Genomic DNA, 16102 nt, shown 5'->3' with positions numbered 1-16102 from the left:
TAAGAGGAGAAGAAGATGGGTATTATACAATACAGATATTATTCTGGTACACAGTACTGGCAGGATACGTATTTAATATTTCCAAAACGGATATTTGTCTGTGAAATACTTCTTCGTACTTTCTGGGACAGGATGCCAAAGGTGTATGTTAACTATTATGTCCATAATTAGGCTTATGCTCAATGTTATAGAGAGGCTCTGATAATGCTGCTGTCTTCCTAATGAGATAAGAAACTAAGATTTCATTTGTCTGAGGTTATTGTCTTGCTAGAATGTAAAGACTGTATGGCACTTCAAGAGAAAACATTAGGAAAGTGTTCTGGTGGCCTGGGCAACACGAAGACTTTATGAACAAACATGAGTTCTAAAACATTTTGAATTTCTTGACTAATAAGTATATCTGTATTTATACCTGTATATAAAACCTTAATATCCAGAAGCCTTTGTCAAGACTAGATCTCCACTGCAGTGAATTCTGGAGGCAAAGGAGGGATTATAAGGAACCCTATTTTGTTTTATTGACGTTCCTCCCTGTTTTTCACTACTTTTACATTAATTTATCAGTGGCATTAATTAATAACTGCAGAAGGTCAGAAAAAGGCAGTCAGGCCCAGCAACTATAAAGATGTGTATATACATAATGGCAAAGCTGTTACATACGTTAGTGCAATTGTGGTAGATCAGATTAGCTAGCTTGTGTAACAAGAGCAACAAAAAGATGGAAGAACAGTGTTTTAGTTATGTAACCGGATGACGAACACAGCAAAATCACATTTTCATTTTGCAGTGCAGATATATTCCAGGAGTTTAAGCATATAACATTTTTTATATTTTTAAAGTTTTAGCACATAAAACGCTACCAAATTTTCACAAATCACAGCAAGTGCTTCTGTAATGAATACATAATTCTTCCTGCCTTCTGTGGTGGTGGAAGAGGCCTCAGGATGCCCTTAGTCCCAGGAGCAAATCTAGAGTAGCACTTCACATCAGACATCACAGGTCCATGCATACTAGGACTGGAAGAATTACAGAATCACAGGGCACAAGCACAAGGCGAGACTCTATGCTTCTGTGAATTACTAGGCACAAGGCAAATAAGAAACAGCAATGGCTTTTGAACAAAGATACATTTGGAAAACTGCTTCAGTGGGTTAGCAATTCCCTGTCTCCCACAAATCTGTGCTTTCAGATACAAAATTACACAATTAAAATATGTCTAAAAGCAAAGTATTTTGTGCCTTCAAATACCAGTAGGATATTATGTTTGCTATGAAATCTCAAATGAAATTTGAACTCTATTAAAAAAGTTAAGACCTTGTAAATAATAAAACTTTGTAATAATTAAAACCTTGTAAATAAAAAGTCCAAGTATGGTACCAGTAATGCAGTACATGCCCTGAAAAGCAGGATTAAGGCCAGGACATCAGAGATGCACTGAAAGTACCATTACTGTTGAAGGGATTGTGAATATTCATGATCATCTAAGATTTTACTTCCAAAAAAGTTTCCCATTGCAGCACGTACATACCGATTAGTGGGTTATGTTTATATTTCCTATGAGAAGTTTTTTCCTTTCCCCATTCCTGCCAGAATTATAGAAGAAATGACTAGCATGCTGATTCCTGTGCAGCATATACACTAAATGCTTTGGGGTCTTGCAACAGTCTGTATTGTTTCACACTAATTTTAATGCCTGTGTTTGCACATTCTTGTCAAGGGCGTAAGTATATAATGAAATATGCACAAGACAAGGTCTAATATCTCACACTACTTCTTTAAATAAAAGTCATTATCCTGTTTTTGTTCATATTAAAGCACTCTCAAACTTCTGTCTTTTCGGATAAACTCCTGTTGAGCTCATTAGAATTTTTTTCTTTTTGGTGTTCATCGTAACTTGAAAATGCTGGAAGATGTAAACTTTAAGCAGCATGTATCTGTTTTTCCTCCATTTCCAAATAGACAAATTATATAATAAAAAAACCAACTCCTAGTTGTGTTCAGTTGACATGCCTATGTAAAATTCCTTTGTGATTGAGGCTTTGGAAATCATAGAATCGTTAAGGTTGGAAAAGACCCTTAAGATCATCGAGTCCAACCGTTAACCCAGCACTGCCAAGTCCACCACTCATTTTCTCCTTGTCCGTCCTGATGAGTGAAAATATTTGGTATTGGGCAAAAAGAGAACTACCTGACAAAGTCATCAGGTTTAGCTGACATTAAAATCTTGTAAACATTCCCCATATTTGGCTGGAAATGGTAGCAGTATTTATCACTACAATTCTGTGGCACAATGTGGACGTAGCAGGTAGTTTAAGTATCTCATACTCTGTGTTCTTGGTGACCATGACAGACTGGTTATTAGGGTCAAATTAAATCTGTCTATGCCTAACATTTCATACAGAAGTTTCTTTCACACTCTCTTCTCTTTAAGAGACTGGTACCTTCCAAAAGAGATATTCTGCCCAGACATCCCTGTACCACATGAGAGACAGAATACAAGACAACTCTACTGCAATTTTTGTGAAGCATGGTCACATTATTTGAACCAGAATATTTTAACTTTCAACCAAAATGTACGTGTATTTTTAATAAATATCTTTTACTGATAAGTACCATATGTATTTTCTGTAAGGGAAAATGCTGGGTTTTCATATGTGTAGTTATAGCTAGAATGTATGGAACAAGTAGTTTCTGAAGCTTTTTCCTGGTAGAATGAATGGCAACGCTTCCCAATTATTTCCTGAAACTTGAGACTGGACAAGAAAAGATTTAGGTCTTCTCCATCCTCACCAGTTTAGACATGAATTAAGATGTATTATTGTATTTTAATATTTTATTTTTACTTAGCTGTAAAAAAGACTATATTGTACTCAGAATAGAAGAGACATGACAACTGGAACTGAATATTAGGTCTAATTGAGCCCACTCTTATACGCACAGGGAATTTTTGCCCTAGGGAATTTTTACCAACACTTCATCCTTCACAGGTTTTGGTATGTTGGATCTGGAGTTTTTATTCCTCTTACAGAATTTCACTCTTTTCTCTCTAATACATCTCATTAGCAGTGTTTTTTTCCCTAATTTAATAGAAATTTGCTTAATTTCACCTTACTATTCCTAATTATATCATCCCAGGTATAACTACTCATACTGCTAAATATCACGTTTTATATATATATGTGCGCATATGATTTGTCAGCATTATATAAAAGTGAACTTTAGAAACTTACTGGCAGAAGCATCCCAAAACTTTACTGATCCATCTGCATGGCTTAAAAAAATATAAAAATTAAATGTGTTAAAACAAGATGCAATTCTAAAACATCTTCTACTTTCAGCGAGTGATAAACATAAGCAGAAAAACTGTATTTTGCTCATGTGGTAATTCTCCATACCTTACTGACAATATATAAGGAGATATATTCTAACTATAAGAAAATATTTTGTTATTAGTTTGATTAGGTTAATAAAATACTTTTTCATGCATTTCCTACAGAGAACTAAGTCCCCAATGAATTTTAAAATCTCAACAGCAAGAAATTCATTCCCATACTAATGACAAGTTTAAGTTACAGCACTTTTGGCTTTGCAGTGGGCCAGCATTAAGCCTATGCACTCTAAAAATGCCGTGTATAACGAGCTTTGAAAAGACACAGGGTAACTTCATTTTCCTTAATACCTTACAGCTGTGTTCTATTTATTAACAAAATAATCATCCCTGAAGTAAAGCTGGAGAAAGGAGACATTTCTGTTTAAAATGAGAATAATCCTGTCATCACCTTATTGGTACTATTGCACACATCATAATCTTATTTTTAAAAACCGGTGTTAAGTATCATTGATAATAACAATTTATCAAATATATTGCTATCGTCAGCGTGCCTGAGACCAGAGGGAAACACAGAGTGCATCATAGCTGAATAGCTTCTGTTTTACAGCGTGGCCCCTTGAAAATCCATCCGGCATTGCTCATGGGGCTTCTGCTGCAATCTGGGCCTTTCTATGCCTTTTTGCTGTGGGGCTGTCTCTCCACTCACAGGGTGAACTCATCCCAGTGCACCACACCCTCACTAATGCTGGGGTGTTAACATGAATTCCTAAACTGTCCCCAGATACAAAGTCCCCAGAAGGCAAAGGACAGCTATAGAAGAACAGCTGCTCCCCTTTTTAAAACTATTCTCTATGCCCTTCAAGGCCAAAATAGTCTCTTGCAATGGATTCTCCTTTCCAAAGACCCCACCTTCACACGTATATAGACTTGCTGTCTAACACTGGGGCCTCAAATGGTAATTCCCAATGGTAGTTCATCCCCGAGTACAAAGTTCTATCTTCTACAGCAAATGGGAATTTCTGTGGTGACTCTGCACAAGGGAAAAAACGACGTACCTCAAATGAAGAGGCAGGACATGCATGCTCTGTGAAGGGTCAACCCTTATCTATAGCTAACCCACAATCAAAAGCTGTAGACACTAGCATTTTAAAAGTACCAATCCTCAGTTTCATTCTCACCCTGTAATAATGATTTCGGGATATGTCTGAGCTCCCAGGTTCCATGCTCCACCACTGATAGGCCACTCCTAAACAAACAAGAGGACAGAGATCACAGCTAAATCTGAGGAATCTTGCTCAGTTGATTTTTAAACTCAGGAGCAGACAACATCTTCCTCCAAAAAGCAATACAACTCATAAAAGGAACAAAAATGTATGGCATGCAAGGCTTTTAAAGCTTATTAACATTTTTATATTATCAATTAAGGCTTTGGAAACTTAATAGCATTTTTATGTTATCAATTAAAGTTCTATGTTTTTAAAGTATTTCTGCACAACTAACAGTCAACAATCCAAAACAGGAACTAGAGGAAGGAGTGACAAACAGTTCTGCTACTCTTTTCAGATTGCTTGACTCTTGGAGTTTCTATAGGACACTGAATAGACTGAGAATCTATTTTGAGGATGAAGACTTCTGAAGAAGCTGGCCCAGAAACAAATATCTGTGCATGATGCCATGAGATACCAGATAAGGGAATGCCACTTTACAGAACATATGAACTCACCACCTCTGCCTTTTGTTTACTAGTGGAGAATACTTCTGTTCATATGAATAGAAAACTGATGATGTCTGATTTGTTTACCCAATATTTTTTTCTAATTTATTTATTATGATGGATTAGTTTTACTCAATACATAAACAGATTAATAGTTGAAATTTATAAAATAATTACATTTCCTCTTTTTATTTCTGCAGCTTGTCCTATTTCTAAAAGCTCAGTAAAATAATTATTAATATTCCTATTTAATAAAAATCTCACAGACGTGCTGTCAACCCTCAACTTTCACTGAAGCTCTTCTGCTATCTTCTTTCAGTTATCATGTTTTCACTTTTTTCTTTGATAGAGATAACTTATCCATACAAATTTGAATTGTACACTGATGGCTTTCCTTTAACTCAGTCTGATCTGGCATGACTCCAGCAGCCGAATGATTAAGTCCTATATAATGGTCATTAGTGGTTGTGCTTAAGTGATGGTGTTTCTGAGGGACAAATACCAGACCGTAAGCATGCTGCTAAGCTGCTGCTTGGACCAACTTGAAAGTGATTATTAAAGAAGTAAAATGAAAATAATTTGGTAAGATGTTACAAAAACATAAGTTCTACATCTACTTTCTTTGTTGAAAAAAATATTGGTTTTCTTTACCTTATTGCTGTATCCTTGCTTTTTATGTTTAGCTCCAACAGAATAGAGTACAGGAATCAAATCTGGAGGACAGTCCGCAAAATATTCTGTGCAGGTAACAGGTGACTCATGAATGTCAATAGGATATGGATTTTCAAAGATTGGAAAACTAGTTAAGGAAGACAATTTATTAGAAGCACTGTGACACACTGAGCCATAGAAGAAAACATATTCTTATATTAAAGTGTATAACAGAATCTAAGTGAAATCATTACTAATAAAGTACATTTTCCCTTATTTATTCAAACATATGTATTGTTTTTAATGTCAATAATAATGTGTAGTTACTCAAATAAAGATATAAAAATTCCACTGCTGTGACAAGAATCTTCTTGTAACATAAATACCCATTCATGTGAATAGTTCCTAAGGCTAATAGGACTACTCGTGTGAATGAGGATTAGGAACTAATTTTTCCCAACATCTCAAAATCTTGTTTATACAGAAGTGACACATTTTCTAGAAGCTTCAGGTTCATGGATATAATATATAGTATGACCTAAGAACTACTTATACAACTGTAGATTTTATATTGAGCAGCTTAGTTTATTGGGCTGGCAGACTGCTGATTCTGCAATGAACAATTGCAATAACAGATGAAGTAGATCTCAGTTTATTTCTCACTTCCATCAGTTTGGACAGTCTGATAAGAAGGAAGGCCTCACTTCTGGCATATTACACGATGTTATTGACAATTCAAAAATGTAGGAAATTTGGTTCTGATTTCAGTTGCATCCATTTTATATTGCTAAGATGATTTGAATTGTCCTTGAAAGTAAGTGAGATCAGAATATGATTCACTTAAAATATTTCAAGATATTAAGGGCAAAATCTGTTCCTAGTTATACCAGTGTGAATGTGCATGTACATTACTGGTAGTGTTGGAGGCAGAACAAAGTAAGTAAGAATTGGATTCTGCATTTTGTGATGTATAGTTCCTCTTTGATACGAACATTGATTCTGATGTGAAAGAACTATTTGTCTTTTAAACCAGCAACTGGACCATGAAATGATCCTGTAGATCCACTATAAATTAATGCTATTATTTATTACGATACTTAAGTAAATACTTAAGTGGTAGTCCCTGTGGAGTCCAGTGAAGTTAGGCATGCATATAAGCAGCAGTTGAATCTGGTTTCCAAAACACATGTTCAGGTCATAGTTCAGCATGTGACCAAGTATGACTTAACTTCGATGTTGAGTGAATGTTTGAGGGCTATGCTGAAGGGACCGCAGACTCAGATTTATTCCCAAACTTAAGAACAAATATTATTTTAAGTTCCTGTTGATTGGCTGATCTTAGCTCTTAAAGTGGAGGTAAACGTGAATTATTACCAAGAGTGAATGATTTTGGATAGTAAAATGACATTGCATGATAACATTTGGATTTTTATCATCATTTGCTGGAGAGTTAAGATACACAAATAACTTCATATAAGACTTCATACTTACTTGCTTTGTGTCAGGTCAACAACAATGAGATCTTTTTCCAAAAGCACAACTACAGCATAGGGTTCTTGAAATTCTGTAAGCGAGGAATCAAGTATAAAAGACATGGAGATCTCCTATTAGTCATTTTAAACAAGCAAGTCATGTTTATGTTCTCTAAACATTCACAGTATATCAAACGAAAGTTTTGAGGTACAAATCCTAGACATATCCACAAACTAGACATATCTGCAAACTAGGGGCAGATTAGGGCCAGACAGGAACTGAGAAATGACTTTTGGGCAGTATTGCTGATCAACATACATAGCAGAAGTAGAATTGGCATATTATAGCATGCCAGCATGATGGTATATTGAAAGTAAAGAAATAGAATATGAATAAGTTGAGTGTATCACTGCATTGCTGAATCCAATTATTATACAGAACATGTATTTTTGCTGTCCAGTAGTAATACTTCTGCTGTGTACAACTGTTCTTCAAAAACACATCATGAACAGCTGGTCCACTCCACTTGAAGATACACAATGCCCTCGCTTCCAAAGCGATTCCAGAGGAATATTCCAAAGGAAACCTGTAAGTCTGCTGTGTTCAATTCAGATACTGACACGCTCCTTCCTCCCACACACTCTTTAGGAGACCATATCGTTTGGTTTTTTACGTAATGCTTTTTTCATTTATCAAAAATAAACAATTAAAATGACAAATAAATGCTTCCCTTGATGCACAGGGTGCATTAGTTTACACAGGATAAAACTTATTTTAAAAAATATAAATGTGACATTACAACTCTCTTTTCAACAGTAGCAAACCATTCCAGCATATGCAAGCTCAGAGTACACTCTTCAGATGGCTGATGCCAAAAAGCTGAGTAAATTGACAGCAACTGATTTACCTTCCTTTCAGGCCAGCTATGAATGCACATTATCTGTGGCCTATTTTTATACAAGACTATGAATAACACAGGTTAAACCCAAATTTTTAAATATTAGTGTGTGAGCAGGGGAAGGGGCTACAAAATCTTAGTACTGGGAAGTGTCACTGTATTTGATACGGTTAAATGAAGGCCCAAACTGATTACTGAAAATTAAATTTTTGCATGACATTGAAACAAATATACACTTTATCTTTACTAAGTGTTTTTAATATGTATTTAATTTAGCTACTTATATAAGATTTATTTTACTTTTCTGCTTGAGGACTTAAAATACTAAACTTTTAGTTTCTTTTTGACTTACAGCTTTTCTGAATTTACTTTCTGGAGTTCTCTGTGAACGTACTTCAGAGTATGGCAGCCCCACAATATGCAGCAAGACACTTTTAACAGTTCTATTCAGCTGAAGTGTAAGAACTTTTTTGTAGATAAATGATAGTTTAATCTTCAATAATTTCCCAATCTGTAGATTTTCAGCCTCATGAAAATTGTCAGTAATATTAGCACATATGTTTGATTAATAGCAATATTTCCTCACACTACCCCATGTGTTTCAAGCGTATATCTGGAGATTTATGCATGCTTTATTGTCCACTCATTACTTGCTTCCTATATTGAGAATGCGAACAAGTTCCAGTTACTTTCAGTGATGTGGTTTTCTTGAGATGGAGACAACTGTGAGAATGGAAGTCCCTGGAATGGAATTAAGGTATGAGAGAAGATCACTTCATTTATATTTTCCATAACTGTGTTTTGCTTAATAAACTCACCGTTTGGATATGGGGTTTCACAAAGAGTTAAAAAATCAACTATAGGGTGATCCATTTCAAGAACTGTAATTGCTTTCCCATGCATGATTGTTAAACTTGGTCTTCGGCAAGCCTTATCATATGACAGTCCACCAGAAAATATCACAAATGGTTCACTGTATTAAAAATACCAACATGGAAATTTTAAGTTTTCATAGTATATACAAGTTTACATTATAAGTTCATTACCTTTAAATAATAATAAATAGCTTTGCAAAAAGAAAGAGGGGAAGTTTCTAAAAGGACTTTAACTCAGGAATGTAACATTGAGTTAATTACAGAATTAAAAACATACCTGTTTTTACAGGTCTTGTACTCTACTTTAAGAATTGGTTTACAAGATTCAGGTTTTTTTCCATCTCTTTGAATTTTTCCTAAGGAAAGAAAGAAGATGAAAACTGTATTAAAACATCATGATAATAGAACTATCAAACTGAAACATACACATCGAAGCAACTGTATAAGCAGTAAGAGAACGGAACTTCAAAGCTACAGACGATGATGAGTATTAGCTCCTATTTCCATAAAATATGCATTTGTCTACATTAATTATGGCTTTATGTTTTTACTGCCACATACAAAGGACCATAGACCACACTTCAAAGACATCGAAAAACCATGCACATTACTGAGAAGGATGACACTTAACTAATAATTAATGAATTTGACCAAATGTATACCTTTTTTCTGAACACATTATGACCGTAAACATCTTAATTTTTTCCTAAGTCATTCTTAGATTGACTCAATTCCTTTTGTTGACCGAATGTTACGTGCTCTGGAGTGTAACTAGTCGAGTGATAAAATTAAATGAAGCGTACAATTGAAAATCATGTGTTCTTGGTTAATTATGGCTCAGTACTTTCTTCCAGTCAGAGAAAAGTCACTTGTAAACCAAAAAAATAACAATTTTGGTTTTGTTACTTTGGAAAGCCTATGCTTGTTTTCAACAACAACCTGAACGGACGATACAGTGTAGATGGAGCCATGCTGTTCTCAGAGGTGCACAGTGACATGACAGGAGGCAAAGGACTGAAGTTGCGACATGGAAAATTCCGGTTAAATATTAGCAAAAATGTTTGTATCGTGAGTGTCATTAAATATCAGAAGACATTGCCCAGAGAGGTTGTGTAATTTGTTGTTGGAAGTGTTCAAGTGTCCAGTGTCAACTGGACACTGCCCTGAGCTAACTGATCTGATCAGGCCTGTTTTGAGCTGGGGGTTAGCCTAGATGACCTCTGAGAGACATAAAGCACAATTCTGTGACTAAAAATGATAAAATAAAAGGAATTAGGAAATTTAAGAAAATGCTAAAACTTTTCTGGGCTACATAGATCTTGCCTTCCCCTTCTTTCTTCCGCTCCGCCCAGTCAGGCTTCTTGGTAATGTATTGATTTGCCATAGAGTTAATACCTTTTAACCTCATTTATAGGAAGCAATGGCATATAATGTCCCAGCCATAAAAGATACAGCCATTTCTTAATATGGCTCCTTTAAATTCTTCATTGCAGTGACTTGGAAAGCCTTGTACCATCTCTGTAACAAGCAATACAGTACCTTGTACAAAATGTGTTACTTCTTGTGAAAATTGCACATACAAGCACATAAGCACAAAACATAAAAGAAAGAAATGTGAAAATCCCAAAGCCTGAGGGTGTCAACGACTAGCAGTAGGCTATTAAGATGAATTGGATAAAAGAAGACATTAGAGCAATATTACTCAGTAGGAGGTATTTACGGCACCAATTAAAAAAAAGTTTGATCAAAATTGCTCTCTGATTTTTTAAATATTTTGCAGCTACTTTGCAGATTAAAATATTTATGCAAGAAGCAACTCTGGATTTGGGCTACAATAAAAAATGAAATAAACATAGATACTAACAAACAGCATGGAGAATATGGTATTGTTTTTTAGTTACACATTTTAACTATCAAAATTACCATGTGGAATTGTGGTCTGGAATGGTCTGTTAGGACTTTTCAGGTTCCATAGGGTCAAGCTGCCATCAGAGTGACTGCACATGAACTGTTTCCCTTCATGATGCCAAGCAACAGAATGAATAGCCTACAGAAATGAAACAAGAACTTGAGACTGAAATGGAATACAGTGTTTACACTAATGATACTTTAATGTATGACTTTGGATTATATTAATCTAATGGTATGTCAACAGTTGAATGGTTCTTGTTTGTCTGAAGTCCATTACCAGCACTTTTTAGTGACCAATGGCTGTAATCCACTGCTAGTGAAGCAAAAGAATTCATTATAAATGCTAACATAACACAAGAACGTAAGAAAGCCTGTACTGAATCAGACCAAAATTGAAGGAACCAGGTATTGAGGTAAAAGTATAAGAACAAGGGACATACAGCGTAATCATAATATGTCTGATAGCTCTCCTTAGAAGTATTTCATCTGGCAAACATACGGGGAATTCTGTGTGACAAGTTTTACAGGTAACATACAACACATGCAGTCTTCCCCAGAGGACTATTTAGGAAAAGCAGAAATAGTACACTGTTCTTGCATAATTTTTCCCCCCGCATACTTAAGTTTCAGAGCAAATACACATAAATCTGGGATGTTTAATATAAAAACAAAACCACTAAAGAGACCAAGGTTGTTTCATTGATATAGGAAATCAGCAAAAAAATGATGTAAGATACTTTTGGAACAGATACTGCTTCAGAGAAGAGGAATATCATACTTCTGTGTACACAATGCAAGGACCACATGATGAATGTTGTGTATGCCAAAAAGCAACACTTCAAAAATTAATAAACCATTCCTAGTATTTCGTGCGTAATTGGTGGAACTTACTGAAAACATCCATAATTACATCAAACTAGCTGAAAGGATAATGGTTTCAGTCCTTCATTTTCACTGGTATGTGCTGCAAACTAACAAAAGCCATTTTCTGGCAAAACAAAGTATTGCTTCATTGTATACCACAGTTTCTCACACACTCCCCTCAGAAGCACAAACTCATAGAATATTCCCTTGAATCCATTTTCCTTCCAGAAATGTTAGCTGCCAAATAGCAAAAAACACAGTATGTTTTTATGTAAATGTAAATAAGAGAGACCTATTTTTAAATGCAGTTTAATAAATTTCCATTTTTGTAACCCAGGAAATGCTAAGGCTTTGCATGCACTTACAATTGCTTATGGCCATTTACCTGATTTATTCAAATCACTTTAAAATCATGCCAGGGTATTCATAAGTGAGCATTGCAGTTGTTCATATCAATTTTGCTTAAGCTGACAAGAAATAAACCTAAGTGCTACTGGTTGCTATTCAGAACTCCCTGTTGGTCTTCCTCTTTTAATAAGTATATCGATGGTTACGGTTGGTAATGGCTCATGGTCTGGAGGGAATATCAGAAGTAACCAACGAAAAGACAGTGACCCTTTCCCCAAACTTAACTCAGCTCCTGAGGCTGGACAGCATAGCCACAAAGGGGCCTTTGCATTAAGGTGACCCAGATGTTTTAACAGGAATCTGACGTGCCTTGTACATGGATGCTTTGCTAACACACCAGTAAGCTAGTCATGCCAATAAAGACTCAACAAACTGAGCTGCACAAAACGAACTCTAGATATTTATCTTCGAGTGACATAATGGGTGTCACTCAAACTTCTACCTACCAGAGGGGGGTTGGCACACAATTCGTCTTAAAGACCCAGAAGACATAACTATAACTGAAGCAACAAAAGACAAGACAGAAAGATGGTTCATACAGAGTCCAATGCCATTGCCCTCAGGTAGTAAGAACTTAGATCTGCGGGGAGCGCTGCTTCACTTGCACTGAAGGCATGTCTATCCTCCTGCAAATTAATTCTGACATGAGCTCATTCATGCTTGCTATCATGCCAAATTTGAATCTGCTTTTGATGTGCTATCACACATAGAAACATTTCACATGGTTACAGTCGCTAACTGTGTCTGAGCAGGAGCTAGTAACTAGCAGCTGAAAATTGTACCAAGCTGCTTGTTAAACTGCCTCTCAGCTGCTCGGTGCCACCTGCCAGCACAAGCCTCCTGTTGAGCGGAGCTGAGGCGGAACGCTCCTGTCACAGGCAGCTGGCATGGCAGCAATGCACATTCACCTGTTAGACTTTGCCCCAAAACAGGCAAGAAATACTTAGAATTGCTTTTGGAGGTCTCAGCTGGGAGTTACGACTAACACTGAAAGGTGGTACTGAGCAAGTCCCTAATTTTCTCCCTGCTAGAATATGGCTAGCATTCTGATCCACTTCGTTAGCATCCACACAAAAAAGGAGCAGTTATTTGCGTAGAACGGGAGTTCATCACGGTGGGTGACTCATGTGAATGTTCACACAGTGTATGCACATAAAGCATATCACTCCAGATTGGGTATGTTTCTCCTTCTGCAGTACCCACAGTGGTTGCATACATATTCCATCTTCTCTCACACTCAGCATATACTAAAATTAAGCATGCCCAACACCATTTCAGTCCCTTCCCAACCACAAACCTCATCCACTGAGAAGTACTCATGAGGACTCTAGGACCACTTTTAACCATATTTTGAACAAGCACCATAGTCATCCTATTGCTTGAATCTTAAGAATCCTTTGTGTTAGTTAAGGCAGGACCATTACAGCAAGGGCCACATCCGATTTGGTACTTCCATAATGGCATAGTGCTTGATAAAGGTAGGGAGATGTCGTTTGGTGAATGTCTCTGTGAACTCTGCAGCTTCATTTTGGAGATACGTTCTAATGAAAGATAATGACTATGCTTCACGAAGCTCTGAATGTGTGTTGACACAACCTGTCAAATTTTTGAACAGTCTGCATATGAAGATGGCTGGTTTTTTGGGTCTGCCAACTATCAATAACAACTTGAGAATCCTTTGAAGGACCTGTCTTGTTTATGTGCTCTCTTTTCATACCAATTGATGGAAATAAACTTTTGATGGAATTTATAAAAGGGCTTGCAAGGAAAGCCTTTTATAGAGGGCATCATATAGGAGCACTGTTTGAAAGGGCCTGAATATCTCATACATATCACCACTGAGAAGATCACAATCATCATCACACAAAGAAACGAATTTGCAGCTGACACCCTGAAGAGCAGACACAAGATTCTTTAGCAGCAGGTTCAAGCTCCACTCTGAGACCAGGTGCTTCACAAGTGAGAACATTTTAGTCTCTTGAGAAGCTTTGACACAGTAGAGAAGAAAACATAGAAACTCCTTGTATCAGAAGTTGATGAACTGAGGCAGCCTCTAACTGGTCATCAGCAGGGCTAAAAGAGAGGCAGGACTACTTTTAGCTCCAGTGAGTAAACCATAAGTACCAGGGAGAAGCTTTAAAGGGAAGATACAGGCTTACAAGAACACCAAGCAGGGAAGTTCCAGATTATGCAACTTGTACAGCTTTTTCTATCCTTGGTGAGAAGCTCTTTCATTTCAAATGAGCAGACATGTTTTATGAAAGGTTCCCAGTCTTCAAGACATGAAGTATAGCATGACGAAGATGGAGTAAGGAATGCAGCTGTAAACATTGCAATTGCAGGTCTGTGAACAGGGGCAGAGTCTTCAGCTCCAGCACTTACAAGCTATCGGGTTGTCTCAGTGAGCTGTTTATTCTAGGAGCAATATATCCAAGACACTAATCTGGATGGCAAGGAAAATGAAAGGGCATACTTCTGCAAGTATTGGACAGATCCTGCTAATAGTATAGGAAACAACTCACCTCCCTGTCATAAGATTACTCATATTCTAAGGAGATATCTGCAACATATGTCTCGTATCCATGTCTGCAAGTCTCATGTGATGTGAAGCATCACATTGGTATGACAATGCCGTGCGGCCTAGAGGCAAGATTTCACAGTGGTGATGTCCAAGTGGACTGAGAACCGTTATCTCTTGATGATCCTTTTGTTAGCCAACTGTTCAAGTGTGCAAATAAAGAGGACCTATTCCATCTGAGCTGAGTGTCCACCACTTCTAAGACCTCAGTTAAACAAACAGCACTCAACATAGTGAAAAAATTGAACGGAAGAGACCTTTTAATAATGGTTCTCACTGACAACGAAATGAAAGCATTTCTTGTGGCTGTATGAAAAGAAATATCTTTAAATACATGAGGTATGAAACTATTCCTCTCTATAATAATTGAATGTCAGCAGATATAGTCCCCATCTTGAACTTAAAAAGAAAGAATATTTAAATTCATAGATAGACAATCAGTTACCAGCCTCCTTTCCTCTTCTTTATCAAAAAATATCTGCTGTTAACATCTCGCTGTGCTGCACAGTGACAGGTTCTACAGATCGGAGTAACAACAGAGAGCCTCCTTCTCAACAGCTGGTCTGGGGAGACTGAAATCCAATGCCGTCAAGGGTAACGAAGGAGAAATCCAGCTGAGGCCTGATCCTGTGAAAGGACGGGTATTTGGATGGAGTCTTGAGGGTGCTGACATTTATTTTGAGTGACATTACCAAGATGGACAGCGATCTGAAGAAGATTCCAGAGAAGAAAGAACTTGCCTCGGTGATGAACACTCACAGTCCATCAAAGACAAGAAAATAAGTTGTTTCTCACAGTACACACCAAGTGCCAATGAAGAAGTCTGGTGCCAGGGGAATTTTTGATGCTAAACAGAAGTATATCTGCTCCACCGATACGCCAGAAAAGATCACGCCATCTGATGACCCTTAAAGATGCCAGGAAGTGGTGAGTTAGATGAGATTTCTAGTTCTTTCACCATCAAATAGGGTGACTACGTTAGTTTCAAAAGTGGTGCTAAAGAAAGCATAATGATAGTAAGAAAAATGAGGCTGGATTAATCTCACTCAGACCCCATTCAAAGAGGCACTTCAGTATTCAATGAAGATACAGAACATTTACAGTAATTTATCTGACACTTCACAGATATCCTGCAATTGCAACTGGCTGGCTCAGCGCCAGAACAACGATACCGAAAGATTGGTCAGACGTCTTGGGGCACAGAGGCCTTGTGTCAGTGCAGACAGAATGGGGAAGGGGAGCAGGAACAATGTTTTCTGGATGGTGATTTTAGGTGACCAATCTGTAAGAAGAGGCTTAGGTTTGAAAACTTGGGTTGGTGCCAAATACCAAGTGACACATGCCGAACTAATAATTTGTGACTCACAGAAGCTATATAACCCAGGATTTAAAAAGTAAC

The 16102-nt window shown here is 36.9% G+C and overlaps 1 protein-coding gene across 2 annotated transcripts in view; it reads right to left on the bottom strand.

Annotated features, from left to right (window-relative positions):
* Nucleotides 1–16102, bottom strand: part of STXBP5L (syntaxin binding protein 5L) — a gene marked incomplete at both ends in the record, with an annotated part of 204450 nt that overhangs the window by 68968 nt on the left and 119380 nt on the right. For both annotated transcript variants that reach the window (XM_082331864.1, XM_082331865.1), the window contains 7 exons: nt 3231–3271; nt 4510–4577; nt 5697–5844; nt 7188–7260; nt 8886–9040; nt 9220–9298; nt 10866–10989. In XM_082331864.1, coding sequence (XP_082187990.1) covers nt 3231–3271; nt 4510–4577; nt 5697–5844; nt 7188–7260; nt 8886–9040; nt 9220–9298; nt 10866–10989 — 688 coding nt within the window. The remainder of the gene's footprint in view (nt 1–3230; nt 3272–4509; nt 4578–5696; nt 5845–7187; nt 7261–8885; nt 9041–9219; nt 9299–10865; nt 10990–16102) is intronic.

Source organism: Platalea leucorodia (genome assembly GCF_965183815.1).
Source record: "Platalea leucorodia genome assembly, chromosome: 2".
Taxonomy (NCBI): domain Eukaryota; kingdom Metazoa; phylum Chordata; class Aves; order Pelecaniformes; family Threskiornithidae; genus Platalea; species Platalea leucorodia.
Note: the sequence above shows the minus strand (reverse complement) of the source record. Positions and strands in the feature narration are given on the sequence as shown.